Here is a 23,351-nt window from a genome sequence, read left to right as displayed (position 1 = left end):
TATACATACGATGATACGGAGTAACCATCCTTCTTTTGCAGCTGGAATTCTCAGGTGCCGGGCTTCACCTTTAGTGACATGTTCATTCAGATTGCTACTCGCCTACCATCACAATATGTGTACGGATTTGGAGAAACTGAGCACACTCAGTTCCGGAGGGATATGAACTGGCAGACCTGGGGAATGTTCACAAAAGATCAACCACCCGGTGTAAGCACTGCTCCTACTTTAAAAAAACAAACAAAACAAAAAAAAACTTACTGCCGTTTTCCTAGCTAGTGCCATTGCCAATAAGGAAATCTGGAAGCATTTTTCCTTTCTCCTAAACAGCTAAACCTCTCAGTTTTTAAGAATGTAAAACATTTCTAGAAAGAAAGAAAGAAAGAAAGAAAGAAAGAAAGAAAGAAAGAAAGAAAGAAAGAGAATGCAGGAGTGTAGAATATTTTGATTTGCTCTATACAAAAATGATATCTGAGAGTAAGTGACTTATAGCACAGTCCTAATAATGGCTACTTAGAAGTAAGTCGTATTTAATTCACTGCGCCTTATCCTCAGGTTAAGTGGATTGCACTTGCAGAACATTGTCCAGAAAGGTGTTTTCGGAGCCAGAGCTCAGCTATTCAAAATCTTCATGATTGCAGAGATTTCAGATCAGTGTGGTATAGCAGGGAGAAAGCATAGTTCAGTGGTAGGTCATATGATTTGCAATCAGAAAGTCTGAGGTTCAATCCCTTTCATTTCCAACCATTCACCATTCACTTGAGGAATTGCTCTTAGACATGTGCTGCCCTGGATGGATGAGACATTGCCTGCTCTTGATGGGGTTACTCTCCTGAAGTACATATCTTGGGGGTACAGTGGTGCCTCGCAAGACGAAATTAATTCGTTCCGCAAGTCTCTTCGTCTTGCGGTTTTTTCGTCTTGCGATGCACGGTTTCCCATAGGAATGCATTGAAAATCAATTAATGCGTTCCTAGGGAAACCGCCTTCAGACCAGGTCCGGGGACAGTCTGTCCCCGGACCTCTTCTGAAGGCTGGGGGGGGGGGGACAAGGGCTTTTCTTCCCACCCCCAGCATTTTAAAAAACCCTGGGACAGCGGAGGCGGGCGGCATTTTAAAATCGCCCCAGACAGCAGAGGACTTCTCCGCTGTCCGGGGCGATTTAAAAGCCCCTGGGAAGGCAGGCAGGGGGGACAAAGACTTTCGCCCCCTGCCTGCCTTCAGAAGGTGTTCCCGCCCCCCGCCCCGCTTCGGAACAGCTTTCCGAAGGGGGGCGGCTGGGGCAGGTGTCCCCGCCCCCCTCCCCGCTTCGGAACAGCTTTCCGAAGCGGGGCGGCTGGGGCAGGCGTCCCCGCCCCCCCTCCCCGCTTCGGAACAGCTTTCCGAAGCGGGGCGGCTGGGGCAGGCGTCCCCGCCCCCCTCCCCTCTTCGGAACAGCTTTCCGAAGCGGGGCGGCTGGGGCAGGTGTCCCCGCCCCCCTCCCCGCTTCGGAACAGCTTTCCGAAGTGGGGCGGCTGGGGCAGGTGTCCCCGCCCCCCCCTCCCCGCTTCGGAACAGCTTTCCGAAGTGGGGCGGCTGGGGCAGGTGTCCCCGCCCCCCTCCCCGCTTCGGAACAGCTTTCCGAAGTGGGGCAGCTGGGGCAGGTGTCCCCGCCCCCCCTCCCCGCTTCGGAACAGCTTTCCGAAGTGGGGCGGCTGGGGCAGGTGTCCCCGCCCCCCCTCCCCGCTTCGGAACAGCTTTCCGAAGTGGGGCGGCTGGGGCAGGTGTCCCCGCCCCCCCTCCCCGCTTCGGAACAGCTTTCCGAAGTGGGGCGGCTGGGGCAGGTGTCCCCGCCCCCCTCCCCGCTTCGGAACAGCTTTCCGAAGTGGGGCGGCTGGGGCGGGTGTCCCCGCCCCCCCTCCCCGCTTCGGAACAGCTTTCCGAAGTGGGGCGGCTGGGGCAGGTGTCCCCGCCCCCCCTTCGGAACAGCGTTTTAAAATGCTGGGGGTCGGCAGCGAACGCTTCGCTCCCGACCCCCAGCATTTTAAAATCTCCCCAGGACAGGGGGAGATTTTAAAATGCTGGGGGTCGGCAGCTAACGCTTCGCTCCCGACCCCCAGCATTTTAAAATCTCCCCGGGACAGAGACTTCTCTGCTGTCCCTTGGAGATTTTAAAATGCTGGGGGTCGGCAGAGAACGCTTCGCTCCCGACCCCCAGCATTTTAAAATCTCCCCGGGACAGGGGGAGATTTTAAAATGCTGGGGGTCGGCAGCTAACGCTTCGCTCCCGACCCCCAGCATTTTAAAATCTCCCCGGGACAGAGACTTCTCTGCTGTCCCTTGGAGATTTTAAAATGCTGGGGGTCGGCATCGAACGCTTCGCTCCCGCCCGCCAGCATTTTAAGATCGCCCGGGGCAGGCGGGGGGGAAGGCAGGCGGGGGGGGGGAGCAAAGACTTTTGCCCCCCGCCGGCTTTCAGAAGAGGTCCTCTTCTGAAGGCCGGCTGTGGGTGAAAGTCTTTGCTCCCAACCGCCAGCATTTCCCTATGGGCTTTCGTCTTGCGATGCAAGCCCATAGGGAAATTCGTCTTGCGAAGCGCCTCCAAAACAGAAAACCCTTTCGTCTTGCGGGTTTTCCGTCTTGCGAGGCATTCGTCTTGCGGGGTACCACTGTACTCCTGGATCCATTACTGTTGCTTGAGGATCAGGTAGCCTCGATGGTGCAGAATGCCTTCCATCAGCTTTGGCCGTAGATCGACTGTGTCCCTGTCTGGACAGAGATAGAGTAAATTGCCGTATTTTTTGCTCCATAAGACGCACCTGACCATAAGATGCACCTAATTTTTAGAGGAGGAAAACAAGAAAAAAAAATATTCTGAACGAAACAGTGGACATATGATTTTTGTGGTTCATGCTGTGGCCACAGACATGTGATCTGATGGTGAATTTGGGGTGACCCATTGCAAAAATCCTGAGGATCCATGTGGATCTGTGCTTTGTAACACATTTTTGTGCCCCACGCAACAGTGGGTGTGTGATTTTCTGGGTGCGGGCTGTAGCCATGGACATGCTATGTGATCTGATGGTGAATTTGGGGTAAATTTGGGGTGACCCAATGTAAAAATCCTGAGGATCCATGGGCTTTTAACTCCCCACTCCCAGGCAGCCTCCCTAGCATCCCTTATCTCTCTTCCGATCCCACCGATCAGCTGTTTCCTTTCAACACTCCCTTCCCTATTGTTTGCCTTAGTGTCTTTTCCTTAGCTGGAGCAGTTTTTTGCTCCTCCTTTTCTTCTAATTTCTCTCCTTATTGCTTTAGTCTTCCTGTTTCCCCCCTTTGCAAGTTTGCTGTCTTTACCTCCCTCCTCCCAGGCAGCCTCCTTTATCTCTATGTCCCTTATCTCTCTCCCTGATCGGCAAACAATCAGTGGCTTTGTTTCAACACCCACTTCCCTCTTTCAAAAAAGAAGCATGATCTGCTTTTTGACCCTGGGCAATTCGGCTCCAGGGACCACACATTTGCTCCATAAGACGCACAGACATCTCCCCTTACTTTTTAGGAAGAAAAAAGTGTGTCTTATGGAGCGAAAAAATACAGTATGTCACCTATGCTCTGGTAACCTTTAGGTTAGATTACTGCATCACCCTATACACAGGGCTGCCTCAAGAGATTTGGAATATTCAGCTGGTGCAGAATTCAGCAGCCAGGTTGCTCATTGGGGCAAAACATACAGTCGTAGCCCAACTGCACTGGCTGCCAGTTTGTTTACGGGCCCAATTCAAAGTGCTGGTTTTGACCAATAGAGCCTTCAGCAGTTCAGAACTGCAATACTGCAAGGACCACCTCTCTCCATATGAACCTGCGATCATCCAAGGCCCTTCTTCGTGTGCCTCCCCCACAAGAGGTCTGGAAGGTGGAAACATGAGAATGGGCCTTTTCTGTGGTGGCTTCCCGTTTGTGGAATGTTGTCCCCAGAGAGGCTCATCTTTATGCACCAGCTGAAAACATTGCTCTTCTCCCAGCCTTTTACTAACTAAACAATCTATGGCATTTTAAGCAGGGATGGGTATAGTTTTTGTTCATTATTTTTGTGTTCTTGTATTATAAACTGTCTTGTGGTTCTTGGAGGAAGGGCAGTATAGAAACTTTAAGAAGAATAACAACAGCAGCTACTGCCACTAATGAGATATATGGGACAAAAATAGCAAGTCATTTCAATATTTTGAGTATGAATGGCCCTGCATTAAATGTACACAAATTTGCATAAAGTTGTTCATTTAAAAAGATGCATTCTCGTGCTGACAATAAATTATGTTTGTCATTCCCTTAGCACCTCTCTTTCCATTGTTGGCTTCTCTTTCAGTCTAGTCAGCAAATAGCCTACTGCTCTCAATCATCGTCACTGTGTTTAAACATAAACCCTGAGAGCACCTTTAATAAGAAATGAAAAGAAAGGACTGGTTTTCTTGATGGTCTCAAGGAAACAGAGTACAGGTTCCAAAAGCACTCATCTTTAAGTACTGACTTATCTTTAAGTCAGGCTTCTCTCTGGTCCACCTGGCGGAATTTAAACAGCCCATGCCAGCTCTTCTTCCTCTGATCAACCCCTTCACCCACTCCTTTAATTTTGCATTTAAAAATTAATAAATTGGCCTTGCTATGGCTGTGGTGATTGCCGTTATTAGTGGGGCCAGGTAGAAATTTGCCTATCAGGTGAATTGGCTATGGCCTTGGGGTTTTGCCTACATCGTAGCAATCGTCACAACTTTGGCAGTTTAGGCACTGGGTAACCTTAGTCTTGGTTGGAGGGGGGGTTGTACTCTCGCTTTCCCCTCCGGAAATAGGGTATCCCATTAAAGGGATTTGTCCATATGCCCAGATGGGGGACCTGGGCCTCAGCGCTCCGAGAGAGACAGCGATCCCTGCAGGGATCCGTGCTGCCGGGTTAACTCTGATGTCATTCCCAGTAGGCAGCCCAGAAATAAATGCTTACCTAATGCCTATGCCAAACCACTTCAATAAATTGGCCTGATTTGATCCCACTCAACTGTGTTGTGTCTTTTGCTGGTATTCTATTGGAGAGGGGTGGGGGAGTGTTCAGCCTAGGCCTGGAAATGTGCTGTAATTGCAAAGGTGTTTTCGTCAATCACTTATCTGTAGTTATTCAGGGTTATTATTAAGAAGGGCTGAGGCACTTCCACCAATATATGGATTTTGTTCCAGCAGAAATGAAATTCTTCTGTTTGCTTTTTTTTTTGTGTGTGTGTGTGTCTCTTACAGTACAAGCTAAACTCCTATGGTTTCCACCCTTTCTACATGGGCCTGGAAAATGATGGCAGTGCTCACGGAGTTCTTTTGCTGAACAGCAATGCCATGGGTAAAATAACGACATTTATATATATGTATGCATTTTTAAAAAACCACAATTGCCTTTGTCGCTGATACATTTGTAGCAATTTATTATTAATTCTCAACTCCTCCTTCTGGATTTTTCAGATGTCACCTTCCAGCCAACACCTGCTCTGACATATCGCACGATTGGAGGAATTCTAGACTTTTACATGGTTTTGGGGCCGACGCCAGAAGAAGTGGTTCAGGAATACACTGCAGTAAGATACACCTGCTCTAGTATCTTAAGTGTCACGATCCAGAAAAGGATATTAGTTTCTAGTAGGAGGCTTCTCCACATGTCAGCTCAGTATAAACACACATCTTTTGATGAGAAGGACTTCATCCAGCAAGAGTTCCTAATTGTTTCATGAGGCTACTTGTGCGCTACCAGAATGGGATGGAGTCCACCAAATGTTACTTTTATTCTGTACCCCCTTTTCCTATTTCACTTTTGTTTTAAATCTATGATTTCCTCTTCAATTGCAGCTAATTGGACGGCCTGTCATGCCACCCTATTGGGCCTTGGGATTCCAGCTTTGCCGCTATGGGTACAAAAACACGTCTGAGGTTGCCGAAGTGTACGATGCAATGAGGGCAGCTAGAATACCCTACGTAAGTGCCTTGCAGCTGTGATCCGGTGCTCTTCAGATTCCAATCGATAATTATTTTGTTGGAAGAAGATTTCAAAATGATTCAGAAAATCAGGACTATATCAATCCCAACTGAGTTCTGTATAAAACATTACTCAAAGTTCTATGCAGACAAAACCAAGGGAAGAAGAAAGAGTGGAGGAAAGAGACACAGACCTAATTTGTATGGTTAAGGTCAGCAAAGAAACAGTTTTGCCCTTCTCTATCCCAGTGATATCTCAAAGTGAAAACCGTTTTAAAAATCTTTTAAAAAAGCAATAAAACAGTCTCAGAAAATTTAAGGTTTACATTTTTAGGTGTCTGTGTCTTAGCTATGGCTCAGTTTGTGAAGTGGCCCTTCAACTTTCCTAATGTCATTTAGACATGCTTGAAATTGAACCTGATGGGTTTGATATTTGCCTTGTAGTTTTGAATTTTAATAGTTAATAAAACAACAACAAAAAGTGGGGGCTAAATTGTTTGGTCCAACCCTTAAATATATGATAATCTTATCAAAAATATGATCTACGGTACTGATGTATCTATGACACACCTGTTTGTCCCATTCACACTATGCATGCTGTAGATGCACACTGAAATAATCTTGGGTATTTAATTAATTAATTAATTAATTAATTTACTGCCCTATACCTAAAGGTCTCAGGGCGGTTCACAGAATCAAGTATGCTTCTGGATATATGGATCTGAACTTGAACATTCTTAACTGTATTGAGGCATATTTGATATTGAAAGTCCATGCTTTCTGCGTTTTGCATCTTGAACATGTTGAGATTATTTTAAATTAATCATCTCCAGGTCTTCAGTTTATTTTTCACACATGTCTTTGCTGTTTTATTTTAACACAGGATGTCCAATATACAGATATTGATTACATGGAACGGAAGCTAGACTTCACACTTGGCAAAAACTTCTCTGACCTTCCAGCTTTTGTTGATCGAATAAAATCAGAGGGTTCAAGGTACATCATCATCCTGGTGAGTAATTGTTAATCATTCTTGAGATACCATTGTGGAATGCTGGTAGCATGCATTATTGGTCCAGTACCTCAATGTACACCCAAGCTATGTACCTGTTCCTTTAGGGGAAGTGCAACCCCACTAGAACAGGCAGTCTGCTCAATTACTCAACCCTGGGAACTGTCTCTTCACAGCACTTCTGTCTCAACATGATTCAGTTTCAGTTTATTGGTTCTCATGAAGCCCATCATTGCCTCAAAGACACCAATCCAACTTCTGCACAATCTCCCCTGATCAGTAGCAGCCCATGGGGTTTGGTAGAGTTGAATGCCCCCCCATTTGTGGTTGTGGGGGGGCCGTGGGGCCAGGAGGTTTGAGCCTACATGGTACACAGGTGGAGCCAATCCAGTGCTCTGCCAGTGCGTCTATCTAGTCCTAACCAGCTTTTGTTTGCTTTATCTAATCAAATCAGAATGTTCAAGGCTCATTGCCATCCTGCTTAGTTCTTTCTTTCTTGAGCTATCATTATGCACTTTGGATATTATGCAGTTTTCATTGTGCTCTGTTGGATAGTTTGCGTTACCAGTCCTGGCAATATAATAACCATGGTTCTGGATCAGACCCAGGGTCCATTTGCACCAGTATCTCATTTCCAACCATGGATGGCCAGATAGCTTCAGGAGTCATCAAGGCAATAGCTTTCACCTACACATTGTTCCCCAGGATCTGATAAACAGAGAGGCGATGCCCCTCAAAACTCATCAGAGTGAAATATATAAACTATGCAAAAGCTGAATAAGGAACTCCTTCTATATAATCCCTTGAAATAACTGGATGAGAACTTGCTCTGGGTTTCCCTTCCATCAGAGGTCATGCTGCTATCCACAGATAATCTTGTTTTTGTGCCGAGGGCCTTCTGGCGGTTCCCTCATTGCAAGAACAAAGCTACAGGGAACCAGGCAGAGGGCCTTCTCGGTAGTGGCGAGATGTCAAAACGATAAACAACTACCTGACATTCAGAAGACATCTTAAGGCAGCCCTGTTCAGGCTTTAATGTATGATATTTTAGTGTTTTTTGGTTTCTATGGAAGCCGCCCAGAGTGGCTGGGGAAACCCAGCCAGATGGGCGGGGTACAAATTATTATTATTATTATTATTATTATTATTATTATTATTATTATTAGTGATTCTCTACCACAAGGAGTTCCATTAGCATCACTCACTGCATTCTTTCAGAAACTCAGACTGAAAACCTGCATCCTCCAAGAAGGTTGGGAGGTACGGAAGAAGTCATGTCATGTACAGAGCAGAATGAATGAATGAGTGAAAAGCATTAGCACTGCTCATTTAATGTAACAGTAAAAGTATTTTCGATTTTCCTTTAGGATCCTGCCATATCAGGCAATGAAACTGAACCATATAACACCTTCACAAGTGGTGTTCAGGAAGATGTTTTTATCAAATGGATCAACAGTTCAGACATTGCATGGGCGAAGGTATTGTTGCAAAATGTCATTGCCTTACTTGCCGCAACCCAAATTCAATTTGATGAAAAGCATAGTTTGCCCCTATGCACCCTCCTACCCAGCCTAAATGGAGTCACTCTTCGTTAAATAAAAGCATAGATTGTTTCCAAATGCATACAAGAATTCGGCGCATCTAACTCTACATTTCTTCCTTTCCCACAAGGTGTGGCCGGATTATCCCAATGTAACAGTCGATGAAAATGCAAGTTTGGAAGTTCAACTGGAGGTACTTAAAAAAAACAACCCCCCCAAAACCCCAAACCCAGTTTCCTCAATTAACTCTCAGTGGTTACAGAAAATCTCAGTCCTGATCATTTCTTTTTCAAAACCTCCTGTGGCCCACGACAATAATGGCACATGCCCACAACAGGCTTCTTTGATTGAATTTATTCTTTAGAGTTTAAAGTATATAGTTTGTCAAAGCAGAGAAGTGCAGTGCACTAACTGGAGTTACTTAATTTGCCAGGCTTCCTCCCAGTCATCTTAGGTGAAGTGTTTGCTGTGGGGGTGGGGGTCCAGTGTGAATTTCACTGCCTAGAGTTGCCTGTTTGGCACCAGTTTTCAAAGCAGTTTTCTCCCAGCTTTCTCACGTAATATTTGAACACACTGTCAATTGCTTTATTTTTTATATTTGTATTCTGCTTTGTTTTGCAAAGCCCCTTGGAATCTTTGTGAAAGGGGTGGTATGGAAATATTTTAATTTTCTTCCTTGCTCTGTGTTTTTGTCAGCTGTACCGGGCTTATGTCGCTTTCCCAGATTTCTTGCGCAGTTCCACATCGCAGTGGTGGCAAAGAGAGCTAGTGGACTATCATGCCAATGTACTCAAATACGATGGGCTGTGGACTGTAAGTATCACATACTGAGAGTTTTCCCTGCTGCCTCTCAGTCCAAGGTCTCGATATCCCCATTCAGAAATGGCTGAGTCTGCTGCTCCATTCGGTCCTGCCATTCCCAGATGGGGTTAGCATTGCTCCTAAGTAGCACAGCCTCACCATATATTGAAAGCATTCTATAATGGTTGGGAGTTACTCGTGCGTAATCCTGCTCCGTTTGAGCATTAGATTGCCTGGTTAAACCCTCCGGACTGCACAGCCCATCTCAGCATGGCTGCCCTTAGTCACTCGTAGAATCTGTCTGTGGGCGTTTCTTAAAGCATTGCCAACATAAGAGTTGTTTGACGCCCAATTGTCTCCGCCTCTCACTGCACGGGAGTCTCCTGCGCAGGGTGGGCGTGGGCAGCGGGGTGCTTGGGCTCTCCTCGCTAACTTCCAGCAAAGAGTCCTGGAGCCCCTGCACCTCCCTGTCCTGTTGCTCTCCTGGATCCCTGGTGTTACACTCATTCTCTTCCCCTTCTTCCCAGCTCAGTCTCCCTCTAGCGCTGGGACCTTCTCCTGCAGAATCAGAGACCCTCTCCTTCTGCCGTGCCTCTGATGGCAGTTCCCTGACACATTCTTATATGACTTTCACACTCATGGAGAATCCTGGGATCTGTAGTTTGTTAAGGGTGCCAGAAGATGTAGGACTTTTCCCCTAGCATGCATAAAGCTTGGAAAGTGATTGTCCCGCCCATCAGAAATATACCCTCCTTCCAACCCAGGAGGGTGTAGCTCTTCCCCTCTCCTTTTCAATTGACCTGGCACATCCCAGAGTAGTATGAGTAGCCATTGGGAAGAAGAAAAAAATCACAAGGTTTCTTAGCACACTACTGCACAGCAAGGAAGAGGGAGAAGGAAAGAATCAGGCTTGTTTCTTAATGTCCACCAACGTGCAACTAATATTCTTCCACTGGACAGAAAAGTGAAGCTAACTGGGGGTGTATGGTTTAGAGAATGCAAACTAGGAGGGAGGTGTTTGAGGTGAGCATTTGTGAATTTCTGCTGTGAGCTGAAGCTTGGAGATGCTCACCAGCATTTACAAAATGTGCTATTTTTTATATTTTGGAATTTCAAACTATATTTTAGGACATGAATGAACCATCCAACTTCATTGATGGAGCTGTTGGTGGCTGCAGGGATCAAGACTTAAACAAACCTCCCTATATGCCAGGTAAGAGTAGTTCTTAAAACACATAGGTTCCCTTGGATCAGTGAGACTTAAATTAGGAATAATAACCTTGTCCCATGGCTTTCCATTCATTCATTTAATACTCACTACAGGATTTGAGACTATATCTTGCTAACTTAGAATCGTGTTATTCAAACACCAAAAAATTGCTCGGCTGCTTTACATCTAGTTTCACGTAACATATTTGTTGATTTGTCACCTCTGTGTACTTCCCTTCAAACAGCACCAGAAACTTTACATTTGTTCTAATATTTCATTTCAAAAATAAATTCCTCCTTGTAAGGTTATCTATTCTGAACCTTTATAATAAGTCCCATTAAACATCTAAATAAATTTTATATAATATTTCTTCCACACAACTGCAGACTCCCTTACTGATTGCCTTGACATACAGATGAGATCCTCTAGTTTCTCATAGTTTGTGGAGTCTGCATGTCTCTTGTCTGCCAATAGAAGTGAGCCTATCTCTTATATAAGAGTCCATTTAAACTGGAAAACCAATATGGATGCAAGAGTCAAGCTGAATTAATGGTGCTGTCTGTTGCAAATGACTATCCAGCCCTGGACATAAGAGGGAAGGCAATAATATATGTGGAAATGTTGCCCTAGACCAGGGGTCTGCAACCTTTAAGACAAAAAGAGCCACTTGGACCCGTTTCCAAAGGGGAAAAAAACTGGGAGCTGCAAAACTCGTCATTATAAAAATAACTTTTTTCTCACTTTTTTATTATTTCTTTGTTTGACCCCTTAGAATTACTCCTCCTCATAGAAATAAACGTTAAATTAACAAGTTACCTTTTTGTGTGTGTGTGTTCTTCACTCCCCTTCAAAACAGTGACCAGCATACATGCCCCCTTTCAATGCAGTGACCAGTGTACATGCCACTTACAATGTAGCGGGCGGGCGGGCAGGAAGGTGACGTCGGGACGGTGCGTGACTAACGCACACACCGCCCCCATGCGACGTCACAGCCAGTACAGCGCCCACAACAGTGGGGAGTGTCGGGGCGCACAATGTGCCTCCTCCCCTCGCTAGTATCCGCCCCGGAGCCGCGGCAAAGGTGTAAAAGAGCCACATGCGGCTCCGGAGCTGCGGGTTGCAGACCCCTGCCCTAGACATTTTTGCTGCAGCAGCCTGGACTCTATATATCCTTTGTTCTAAGAGAAAATTAACATGTCCTATTCCCTTTGAAAATGACCCACCTCATTGTGTGGTCTTACCCTGTCTCCTCATTAGCCTTGGTTTTGAGAGAACGAGGACTGGATCTTGTGACGCTGTGCATGGATACTGAACAACGTCTCTCTGACGGAACACCTGTGAGGCATTATGATGTACATAACCTGTACGGATGGTCTCAAGCAGAACCAACTTACTAGTAAGATGTTTCCCCTGTTTCATATTCTGGAAATCCTGCTTTCTTTACACAATATGATATTGTGACAGTAAAGGTGTGCCACACCTCACGTTCTGCAATTTTTTGCTAGCATTTTTTCACCAACATTATCCATTGCACTCTTGCGGTGGCAAAATGGTAGTCCATGTGAAATTGATGTTGTCCATTGATGCCACAACTCACCCTTTAGATTGCTATAGGTTATTGTGGGGAGGAGCAGGGAAAGTTGCAGCCACCGCTTTGAAATCAAAACCGAGTGGAATCTTTAAGTAGCATAATAATTCAGCATGAAACACTATATTCACGCGTGCCTTTTTATCTTCCTATTAGTGGTATGCGCAACGCCACAAAGGAACGTGGGATCATTATTACCCGTTCAACTTATCCCTCCAGTGGACGATGGGTAGGACATTGGCTTGGTGATAACTATGCAAGATGGGATCAGCTTACAAAATCTGTGATTGGTAAGGAGAATCTTCAACGTTATCCAATGTTTGCCACAAAAGTGTCTGGTCTGCTTTTTTTTTTAGTAAGGGGATGGAATCTTAATTGGAGTGGTGGCTCCCAGTATCTGCCCCCTGTATCATGTTACCGGCAATGTCCTCACCTGTGTCTGGACTCAACCATAATTGGGTGTGTTTTGGTGTCCCACCAGTGTGTCCAGTGCAAGCTATCTACACTGTCACCCCTTTCCTCCAAGTTCCTGAGCCAATGGGGATGATTTAAACTATTCACTATTTCCATGATTTCCATCTGGCCCCACAAACCGTTGTACTTGCAGCAGAAACCGGAGACATTATATTAGCATTCAAAAAGGATCCTGAGAGCATTGGTCACTTCTTTTAAAGAGACAGGTTGCTCAAGAAAATCCTATTGTGCTTCCTTTCGACAGGTATCATGGAGTTCAGCCTCTTTGGAATCTCCTATGTAAGTTCTGCTCCTGGATCAAAGTCTTTGAAACACTTTTGAATAATCTAATGTGGCAGAGATCATTCTAACCTCATTCCCCTTTCCATGCTTCCAGACTGGTGCTGACATCTGTGGCTTCTTCAATGACACAACCTATGAAATGTGTGCCCGATGGATGGAACTTGGAGCCTTCTACACCTTCTCAAGAAATCATAATGTGATGGGAACTAGGGTGCGTCTACCTGTTTTGGCAGTGTGTTGCATGCAGTAGTAAAGCGACTGTAATACTGTTGGTAATCTAAAACTGTATGGTTAGTTGCTGGTTTAGACACTCACCCCTCTTCCGATTTCCTACTCCGATTTTCATTCCTCCCTGATGAAAATAGAGCAGTGAGCTGTTCTGGATGCTGTGTAGTCATGAATTCTCAGCCCTGAATTTTCTCAACCCTGCAATAAAAACCAGACTGCCTCCTTGCTACTCACTCTCCAACATTATATATTGGCTGTGGTTCTGTGTGTATCCCTAACTGATTCAAAAATAAAATAAAATATGCAGCTATCTAGTGCCTGCCATGTCTTATCAGGAATGCTGCTCCACAGAATGCGGCAGCCACACTAAAAGCTCTGCTCTGAGTTATGCCCAAAGTGGGAGGGTTGTAGGCCATTGCAAAATGTGAAAAGTTTTGGTGTGACAGTGTTGTAGACCTGTGTAACTTCCTTGGCTCTGCCGCTGCTCCCAGCACTGATATAACATGCATCTGTACGTATCTGATGTGCCACAGGAGGCACAACAAATCCGTCCCCACTCACTGCCAGCAGTCAGGGGAGCACACACATGTGTCTAGAAACACAGATTTCCCTAGTGGTTTACACAAACACAACCTATGGGTAGTTTGGAGGGAATAATGACCCTGGGTCAGTGATGGGTGCATTGCTTTGAAGGCTTACTCAGAACAGGTTTCAGAAAGTGGAGTTGTTTCAAAGGCTGAAAGATAGAAGTATCATCTATATTAATTAATTCCCAAAGGATGTTCCATTTAATATTTCATTTACCTTGTATTTTGTTCCAAAGAAGGATTTCTTTACTAGAGGTTTCACCCAGGTAGAGATTAGCATCCAAAATAGCTTTTAACTTTCCTGCCCCATCCCCAGGCTGCAGCAAGACTCAGCCTAAATCTACAAAATTCAGCCAGTTTTTTGTGCTAGTCTGTTTGACTCAACATATGTTGCCTGCCCTGTATTCTCTTATATGTAATGATGGGAGTTTTCTATGGAAATTTGAAAGCCTTTTGATTGATGCTTACTGGGATTTTCTTCCGGGGGAGGGGGGGAGAACAGGGCAAGATATTCTGCAGCCTGAATGAATTTCTTATCTCTTTTACAGAGGCAAGATCCTGTCTCCTTTGATGAAAGATTTGTAAATATATCAAGGGATGTGCTCAGCATACGCTACAGATTGCTACCCTATCTCTACACATTGATGCATAATGCCCATGTTAACGGCGACACTGTTGCCCGTCCTTTGCTGCATGAGTAAGTGTTAAGTGACAACACGCTGTGGGGGATACTGTTGTGAAAATTTGTCATGGGCTCAACAAACCAATACATCTTCCCCACCAAGTCAGAAAATATATCAGGTTATGTTTTAGCAAAATTATTGCTTTGGACTCATTGCTACAAACCTTTAAAGTTTAAACCATGGGTAGGCAAACTAAAGCCCAGGGGTCGGATCAGGCCCAATCGCCGTCTAAATCTGGCCCGTGGATAAGTGTGTTTTTACATGAGTAGAATGTGTCCTTTTATTTAAAATGCATCTCTGGGTTATTTGTGAGGCATAGGAATTCGTTCATGTGTTTCCCCCCTCAAAATATAGTCTGGCCCCCCACAAAGTCTGAGGGACAGTGGACTGGCCCCCCGCTGAAAAGGTTTGCTGACCCCTGCTTTAAACCTACACATTCCCCTCTTCCATATCCCCAAACATCCCCATAAGCATCAGTTAAGGATGAGGGAGAAATTACGATTCAATTCACATTTAACAGTGATCACACCTAATTTGCACTTTATGAGACTCTTCCAGTATTGGCAGGTTCCTCCAAAATCTGTGGAGGCAAAAGGGATATAAAGCTACTACCTTGCTTCCCCCTTGAACCTACAGCCAGCCCAAACTATTTCACTATCACAACCAAATACTCAGTCAACCACCAAGAGTTCTCTGTTTTGTTGGCAGAAGGATTTGCTGGGTAGAACAAAAAGAAGTTCGCTCAGGTGCTTTAAAAAGTCTTTCAATGCTGGAACTAAACAGCTTGATGATAACATCTGGCAACACAGCAAGGCTTCTTCCTATCTTTGGGAGAAAAGTGAGCTGCGGTTTTTAACATTCACCTTGTAGATGGATGCAAATTGCTACTTTTTTAAAAAAGTGAAATTAAGAAACTCACTTTCTCTCCCATATCCCTGAGCAGACCTCCCCGCCCCCGCCCCTAGAATTAGGCTGTTGGAGTTTTTAGAAGTCATGTACAATAACTTGTGTCATCCATCTAGTGAGCTTGCCAAGCTTCAGTGAAATGAATAGGTTTGGGAACTAAACCTGACTGAGGACTGGTACCAAGACTTGACTCTTTATTTTTGAAAATCAGCTGAAATAGCTACTCTGCATCCCAGTTGGATGTCTCGTTACATCGAGAAGTCCATTTTTTTAAAAAAAATAACAACAAAATTGGGCAATGTTTTAGAATTGGAATTGATTTATAATGTACTGAGACTGCAAGTCTGATAAGATGAAATAACCATGGTTTACCATGTTTCTTCAGGTTTGTGGGTGACAAAACAACATGGGACATCTACAAACAATTTTTATGGGGCCCAGCATTTCTCATCAGCCCAGTACTTGACCAAGTAAGCCATTAAATAATACTGTCACTTATAAATGGAACGTTTGTGCATGCTATTTTCTGCTTTGTCTTCATTTTACACTCATCTCTTTAAATTCTAGGGTGCTGTGACAGTACATGCTTATATACCAGATGCACGGTGGTATGATTATCACACGGTAAGCAGCTTAATAAATCTTGTCAAGAGTAACCTCAAATCAGGTGATACTTGCAAGTTAGATGCAAGTTTAAAATGTCCTATCCAATCAGGTTAGCTCCTTCCAGGCACTGGGCCAGATATCAACTAACCTGTTCCACTAGCAGAAGTTCGCTCAAGTATTTGCAGTTGCTCAAGAGGGATTTCCCCCCTCTCTTCCCCCCAAGGCAGCCCCTGCACCTCCTCCAAGTCTGCTCTGGGGTAGGGTGGGTGCTTGGGAGAACTGCCAGAAGGGAGAGGCAAGATTGTCCTGTCGGCAGATAAAAATGGTTGTGCTGATGGAACAATCTCCTTAGCACTATGTTGAACTCAACTAGTAGACTAATTTCAAGGATCATTTCAAGGATACATAGGTGCAGTGCTTTTTTTAAAAAAAATGTTTAGGGGTACTCTCATTTTGACTCGAGAAAATCACCATTTTATAGTTCAAATCAGGGGAAATAGATACAGTAAATGGACAAAAGTGCAAAGAACATTACCTCATGTTACACAGCTGACAGCCCACCGTCACTTCCACATTGACATGAGGTTGTGCGCACTAACATCTTCCTACTCATATTGAAATACTGTCCCTCAGTGAAGCCAAACTTTCATCAGTAAAACACCACACATCCACATTTCACACTGCTTCACACATTAAACGCTCGCCTCCGTCTGAGACTCAGGAAACACTGGAAAAGGAAATGAGGTCTCCATCAGAGGTAGCAATGGAACTGATGATTCACCATGCTATATTTACTTTTTTAAAAAATAGTTTCTTCATAATAGATTCACAAAATGTTTAGGGGTATGCATCCCCCTGCACCTCCCCCCCCCCCCCCCCAGAAAAAAGCACTGCATAGGTGACACAGTCAAAGTTCAATATCTTGAGGAATATAATTGCACGTTCCTCTTCTGAACCATATCTTTAATGCTCAACTGGTGCCCATCCTTTACAAAGTGGGGAATAGAGGGTTTGGTTTTGAATGGAAGCCCAGTGAAGGACAGGAAGACATAAGAAGAGCCTGCTAGATTTGGTGAATGTTTCATCTAATCTAGCATTGTGTTCTCACAGTGGCCTACCAGATGCCCATGGGGAATATTTTCCACCTTAAACAGAGGACAGAATTTTTCTCCTTGTAAAATTCACGGAGAAGGAGAAATTCTGACAGGAGAGGTTTGACAGCACCGTTTCAAAGTTCTGCTTTTATGGTTGTAGGGGAAATATATCGGAGTGCGAAGACAATTCCAGAACTTGGATGCACCTTTGGAGCATATAAATCTTCATATCCGGGGTGGCTACATCATCCCCTGGCAAGAGCCTGATATTACTACCAATGCCAGGTGAGTACAATTTCTCATGGAATGAACTTGAATTTTATGAAGACTTGACTCCGCTTTAGCAGTAGCTGAATGGTTGATCTCAGGTGATCAGCCATTCAGAAACTGGCCAACCAGCTGACTTGTCAGAAATGGACCTTCAGTGTGTGCCTGCAGATCTTTCTCGCTCTCACAGTAAATGGGAAGTTCCTTATGTTAGGTAGGGAGGTTCATGGGCACACAGGAGCCCAACACTCGCCAAAGAGGTTTCTTGGACAGTCTTCAGAATTCTCATAGAATTACTGAGTTGGGAAAGGACCTTGGAAGTCAATCAGTCCAACCTTCTTCTCCATGCAGGATGCCTAGGAACAACACAGGAACATAGGAAGCTGTCTTATATCAAGTCAGACCATTGGTCCATCCAGTCCAGTGCTGTCTACACTGTCTGGTAGTGGCTGTCCCTGGCTTCAGGCAGACGTTTCCTACCTGGAGTGACTGGGGATTGAACCAGGGACCTTTTGAATGCAAGGCAGATGTTCTACCACTGAGCTGTGGCCCTTGCCCTTTGCATCTACAAATCAAATCAAAGCAATAGGCATTTCCTAAGGAATGTTTTCTACTTCTTTTCTTGTACTTTTTCTAGCCGGAAGAACCCTCTGGGGCTCACTGTTGCTTTGGATGATAATGGCAATTCTCGAGGAGAACTTTACTGGGATGATGGAATTACAATTGGTAAGTGCCTTGTCAGACAGGAAAGGCCCCGGATTTGGTGACTACAGTGGTACCTCATGTTGTGAACTGTCCCCCTTATGAATTCTTCGGGTTACGCACTCTGCTAACCCGGAAGTAGATGCCCCTTGTTGGAAACTTTGCCCCGGGATGCAAAGAGAAATCGCACTCCAGTGGCACGGCAGCAGCGGGAGGCGCTATTAGTGAAAGCGCACCTCATGTTACGAGCGGTTTCTGGTTATGAACAGACCTCCGGAACAGATTAAGTTCACAACCAGAGGTGCCACTGTAATTTATTATGTATGAACTTGGTACCCCATCCTTCTTCATTAGATTATGGGGTGCTGCTATCTCATTTTATTCTCACAGGACAAAAATTTAGTGAAAGAAAGTGACTAGCCCAAATTATCCAATGAAATTTGTGTCAAATTGGGTTATGAACCCGTTCCAATATGCTACTGCCCACTCTGTCTCTTGTTCACCCATCAACCTGCTTTGCCCATCAATGTGCAAACTCTCGAACTTAGTTTACTATTCTGAGAAACTATAGTAATATATATTTATACATATATTTATTTTGCAGATGCATATGAAACTGCCAATTACTACTTTTCAACATTTCAAGTAACGCAGGTAGGCTTATTAACCTATCCCTCCAAATAATTTAAGAAAAGATGCATATTCCTTGTAACAACAAATACATTTTTGCTCTCAAGTTTTTCATTCCTCCTGCATACCTTTCCTTACAAAACAATTTCTATATAATTCAAACATGCACATAAAACGTATCTCCACAATGCATCTCTCCATTGTAGAATGTTGGCCTGGATTCAGAGATTCCCAGGCTGACAATATACAACCAGAGGAGATTTAACAGAGACTCATGTCACACATTTTATTTGGGCATGCCAAAAACAGCTCTTTGGACCTCAGTCATTGCTCAGAGATGATGTGAAAGATTTGTCTGTAGTGCTTGATAGGTTTCATGCATAAATGTCATCACCCGACGTGCAGCCTTTGCAAGCTGAAGATAAATGTGTGAACTTCAGGCTACTTGCACATGTGCAGGTGGTTGAGTTAGAAGTTGGAGAGTGCTGATGGAATCTGTCTATAGCATTTATGGCCCATTTATTAAAAATACAGCCTCTTTTTCTCAATTTTTCAGAATACATTGAATGTCACTGTGGTCCACAACAATCTACCTGATGCCCTTGTCTTGAGAATGGGTTATCTGCACATCTGGGGAGTCACATCCTCAGTTACAAGTGTTACTGTTACTTATGATGGGCAAACAGAACCAGCTACCCTAGAATATGATTCAGCAAACCAGGTAAGTCTAAAAATATTGGAATTATTAGTGAAAACATTTCCCCCCCCTATTCATGTTACTTATACTTCCAGTCCTCTAAAATCAACACAGTATTCCTTTCCACTTTATATTCTAAGATTTTCTTTTCACCCGGTATGAGAACAAAATATGCATACAGGCTCATAATAAAGATTTCAAATCTAAATCCAAACTAGAAGAGATGCTAACATCTGACACAAATGGCGCCACTGTGCCTAAGAAATGTCTGTATCTTTTGGTGCGTAGTGGGCACATGCTTCTTGAAGGTGAAGGCATGCACTGGTATGCTGGCGACCTATACAGAAGGGGCGGGGAGTATTTTTCCCCAGCTTGAGGGCCACATTCCTTGATTTGGGAGTGATGAGGAGGAGTGTGGCCCGGTGTGATGACGTAGTCTGTGAAGACTCCTGAGGGGAGATGTGGTGGGAGGCATGTGGCCTCCAAGCTTGAGGTCCCCTCCCGCTGCTATATTAGTGTGCTCAATCCAACTTGGCACCTTTCATGAAGCTGCTTATACAGGGTCTATGAATAACCTCCTCTCCTGGTTGTGGCACTGTAGCATAAAACTTGATAGATGGGGGTGGGGCAGAGATCCTTGAGGAAAAAGCTGGAACAAAATATGGAACACAAAGGAGATGGCAGAAATTGCATCATTTCCACATTTCTGACAATTGCGTAAATATTTGCAAAATAGTCCAAAACCACTGGCAAGCACATCTTGTGCATCTACGACATGCAGAAAAGGATGTACAGATTCTCCTATGTCATTAGATTCTAGAGACTCTTGGTTTGGTACCACAGCGTAACCAGGGGTGCATAGGAAAGGTATCCTCTGATGCTGTGGACTGAGAACCATCTTTGCCTTCCTCAATCATCATTGTGGTAATTTTGCTTTCTCCCCTCCCATCCAGCCCGGTAAATATAAAGGATAGAAATCAATGTCACACTCTTCCAGTTGTTCCATCTGCATGAGCATTTCAGCTTGTCAGATGGGACGAGCCTTGCTACCTCCCTCCACAGTTGGGACCCTCTCAAAGCCAGTTTTGAGGGAAGAGAGGGGGGTACGCAGAAGTCCTTGTGCAGAGCTTCCGCTGGTTAGATGAATCTTCTCCATCTCCTGCTGCCACATTAGTTCTGCCTTCCACCGAGACCCCAGTGTAAAAGCAGTCAGCAGCATTCCAAGCCTAACTGCCGCTTCTCCTGCAAGTAAATTCATCAAAATCCTGCATTTATATCCTCCTGCTTTACTTCCATTTTGCATTTTTGTTTGCTTTCCTTTCATGTCCTGCATTTCCCAATATTATCACTCAGCTAATTGCTGCTCAGTGCAACAGAAACGTGCATTAGTCATCTCTGTAAGCCTGCTCCTTCTTCTTGCAGCTCTCATTTTCTGCCTCTAATAAAATGCATCTCGCATTGGGCTAATCTCTCCCTGCTCTTCCTTTTCTCATTTTCACTGCCAGCCTCCTTCCTTCTTCTGCTGACCTTCTGCTGCTATCAGTCTGGAGAAAATGCTTTCAAGTTTCTGCTTCTTCCATCTCTTTCCCACCAGCTTTAGAAGGCTAAAATATTTTCATGCCTCATGTCCATGCAGTAATTTAAAAGGTATCTTATCTTTCCCGGCCCTCTTCTTTTTTTCTATAACAAGAGATGTTTTTAAATGAAATTGAGATTATCCACCATACTATAGTGATAGCTAAATCTCCCTCTTTTCACACCTCACATTTGGAATTGGAAGCAAGTGCTTAGTATGGGGAGAGATCCTAAGTTCTGACTTTGAGAACTTTTTTTCTGGCACTCAAAAGTCTGTTTCCAAGTGGTTTAATTAAAGCTAAACATTTATTTGGGTTACAGTGTCCTGTTTCCAACTTGAATAGAACCATTTCTTCTCTTTTGTTTAACCTTTGATCATCTGTCTACCTTTGAACTTTTGGATGACTATCCATTCCTTGTTATCTTTGTCCCATTTCTCCCTTCACACTTGCATAACTTTACCTTATAGAATAGAATTCTTCCCAAATCAGTTAGGATATCCCCCCCCCCCAGCTTTTCTTTACATCGTCTTTTCTGACTTAGAGCAGTGTTCTGCTGTACAGACCTATTAGTTTTCAGTGACAATTATCAGGGGAATTGTGGGAGGGGGACACACACACATTTTGAGCCCAAGCTATGTTTCTCACAATTCAGCTATGATTCATCATCATCATTTTTAAAAGCTTCCCCTATGTGGCGTATCACTGATGGGGGAATGAAAGATGGGAAACACAACAGTCTTTTTTTTTTTTTTTACAATGAAAGCAGCCAAGTTCCCTTCCTCCCATTCAGAAAAAAATTGCCAGCATTGTAGTTCTAATTACTTAAACATGTTTTTGTATGAGGTTATGACTAATATGCACATTTTTTTGGAACAGAGTTTTGATGAATAGAATGAATCTTTGCATACTGTTTTCACTAATTTTGTGCACATTTTATGCTAGTAGATGCATTTATGTACACACTACTTTTGCTGGAATTGTGCATTGCAAACTTTGGAGAGGTGCACATTTTGAAGACAGCTGTGTTTTCACTTGCATATTGAGAAGTGCGAATTAGGTGGTTTTCTCATTCAAATACAAATAATATCAAAATTCTCCCCCATCTTTAGAACATCCAGTGCAAAGTAGAAAGAATGTGCTTTCCAACAAGCCTGAGATCTTGTGTGTTGCATTTTATAATAATACCTGCATGTATTTGCAGTGAGTGTCATTTTGCAAATGTGTTTCAAAATCCTTCTGAGAGACTGGTATTGCCAAATCAGGCATCTGTGGTTGTAAGAATTTCTCAAAATAGCACTGAATTAACCCACCCACCCCTCTTTTAATCTCTCCTATTCAGATACTAAAAGTGGATCTCACCAGCAAAGATTACCTCATTTATAAATTAGCCCAGGTCAGATGGGTGACAAGCACTTAACTGTCTGCAGAAAACATGCTCCATGAGAACCTCGCCGTGGCTCTAATGAATGTGTATTGTAATATATTAAAAAAAACTGTGTTTTGTTATGTTAGCAGTAAACAAATGAAGGAATGGGTGGGACTGAACTGTAGTTAAAATATAATAAGGCATTTTCATTTTTTAAAGGCAAACCATTTTTGTTGTATCTGACAACTCTAGAATACTGCTTTCGGCCTTTAAAATGAGAAGGGATGTTTATTTCACTGAAATGCAGGGGCAGGGGATAAATTTGTAAAATAGGCAGTTGAATGTATTTAATATATATATCAATTATAGCAGTACAATCTGTATGTCAGGAATCACATTTTTGGTCTGTTTTGCAAAGGAGTTAAAATGCCTAACATGATGAACTATGCAATTGTAGTTTATTATGATGTTTATAAATATCTCTGCAAGAGTGTGTGATAAAATGCAACAGAGCATTATTATTATTTTGTAAATTATACTAATGTGACAATAAAACTCCACCGACAATGTACATAGTTGCACGTTTAGATTTTGTGAGTGCGTGTGCACATCTGTAAAGACTTTAGTAGTGTCACTAAGACTTGGATTTTCCAGCCAATAATACTCACCTCACTTTCAGGCTTCATATACTTCTGCAGCTCAGTTTCTAATCAGAGCTATGGATTATTCGCCCTTCCTCCCAGTCCCTAGATCTCCTCTCACCTATCCAGCAACTTCTAACCACATGCTCCCACCTCACTTATGGGACTGGTACGATGGTGGTTCTATGACAACAACTGGGGGCAGAATAGGAGACAGGTCTTCTCCCAACCCACCCACCTACACCTGTGTTGCAATAGTGGCAAGACATATCAGGGAAGTATTTCTTCGCCTCACTGTTCAGTACTAGGTCCTCAGAAATTCTTGGGAAATGTAGTTTCATTACACAGCCCCATCAACATTGTACAATGTGGATGGAGATCTCTTTTGGCTGACCTGCATACATGGTTTGTGATCCAGCGTGTGGTTCTCGATGAGGAATGCTGCTTACGTGCTTGGATCTGCCAGGGGTTCTTTAG

At 43.9% G+C, this 23,351-nt stretch overlaps 1 protein-coding gene across 1 annotated transcript in view; it reads left to right on the top strand.

Moving 5' to 3' along the window:
* Nucleotides 1–22,804, top strand: part of SI (sucrase-isomaltase) — a 144,880-nt gene extending 122,076 nt beyond the window's left edge. Inside the window, exons 74-94 of the mRNA XM_083503737.1 lie at nucleotides 42–210; nucleotides 5,260–5,356; nucleotides 5,476–5,588; nucleotides 5,857–5,982; nucleotides 6,866–6,994; nucleotides 8,362–8,472; nucleotides 8,666–8,728; nucleotides 9,232–9,348; nucleotides 10,465–10,549; nucleotides 11,804–11,942; nucleotides 12,291–12,424; nucleotides 12,853–12,887; nucleotides 12,985–13,101; nucleotides 14,254–14,402; nucleotides 15,680–15,764; nucleotides 15,862–15,918; nucleotides 17,155–17,279; nucleotides 17,899–17,987; nucleotides 18,568–18,617; nucleotides 19,150–19,314; nucleotides 22,207–22,804. Coding sequence (XP_083359863.1) covers nucleotides 42–210; nucleotides 5,260–5,356; nucleotides 5,476–5,588; nucleotides 5,857–5,982; nucleotides 6,866–6,994; nucleotides 8,362–8,472; nucleotides 8,666–8,728; nucleotides 9,232–9,348; nucleotides 10,465–10,549; nucleotides 11,804–11,942; nucleotides 12,291–12,424; nucleotides 12,853–12,887; nucleotides 12,985–13,101; nucleotides 14,254–14,402; nucleotides 15,680–15,764; nucleotides 15,862–15,918; nucleotides 17,155–17,279; nucleotides 17,899–17,987; nucleotides 18,568–18,617; nucleotides 19,150–19,314; nucleotides 22,207–22,284 — 2,233 coding nt within the window. The 3' untranslated portion in view covers nucleotides 22,285–22,804. The remainder of the gene's footprint in view (nucleotides 1–41; nucleotides 211–5,259; nucleotides 5,357–5,475; nucleotides 5,589–5,856; nucleotides 5,983–6,865; nucleotides 6,995–8,361; nucleotides 8,473–8,665; nucleotides 8,729–9,231; nucleotides 9,349–10,464; nucleotides 10,550–11,803; nucleotides 11,943–12,290; nucleotides 12,425–12,852; nucleotides 12,888–12,984; nucleotides 13,102–14,253; nucleotides 14,403–15,679; nucleotides 15,765–15,861; nucleotides 15,919–17,154; nucleotides 17,280–17,898; nucleotides 17,988–18,567; nucleotides 18,618–19,149; nucleotides 19,315–22,206) is intronic.
* Nucleotides 22,805–23,351: the final 547 nt, after the last annotated feature.

This window comes from Podarcis liolepis (genome assembly GCF_965112155.1).
Source record: "Podarcis liolepis genome assembly, chromosome: 5".
Taxonomy (NCBI): domain Eukaryota; kingdom Metazoa; phylum Chordata; class Lepidosauria; order Squamata; family Lacertidae; genus Podarcis; species Podarcis liolepis.
The sequence above is the reverse complement of the archived record's forward strand: the minus strand, read 5'-3'. Positions and strand labels throughout refer to the sequence as shown.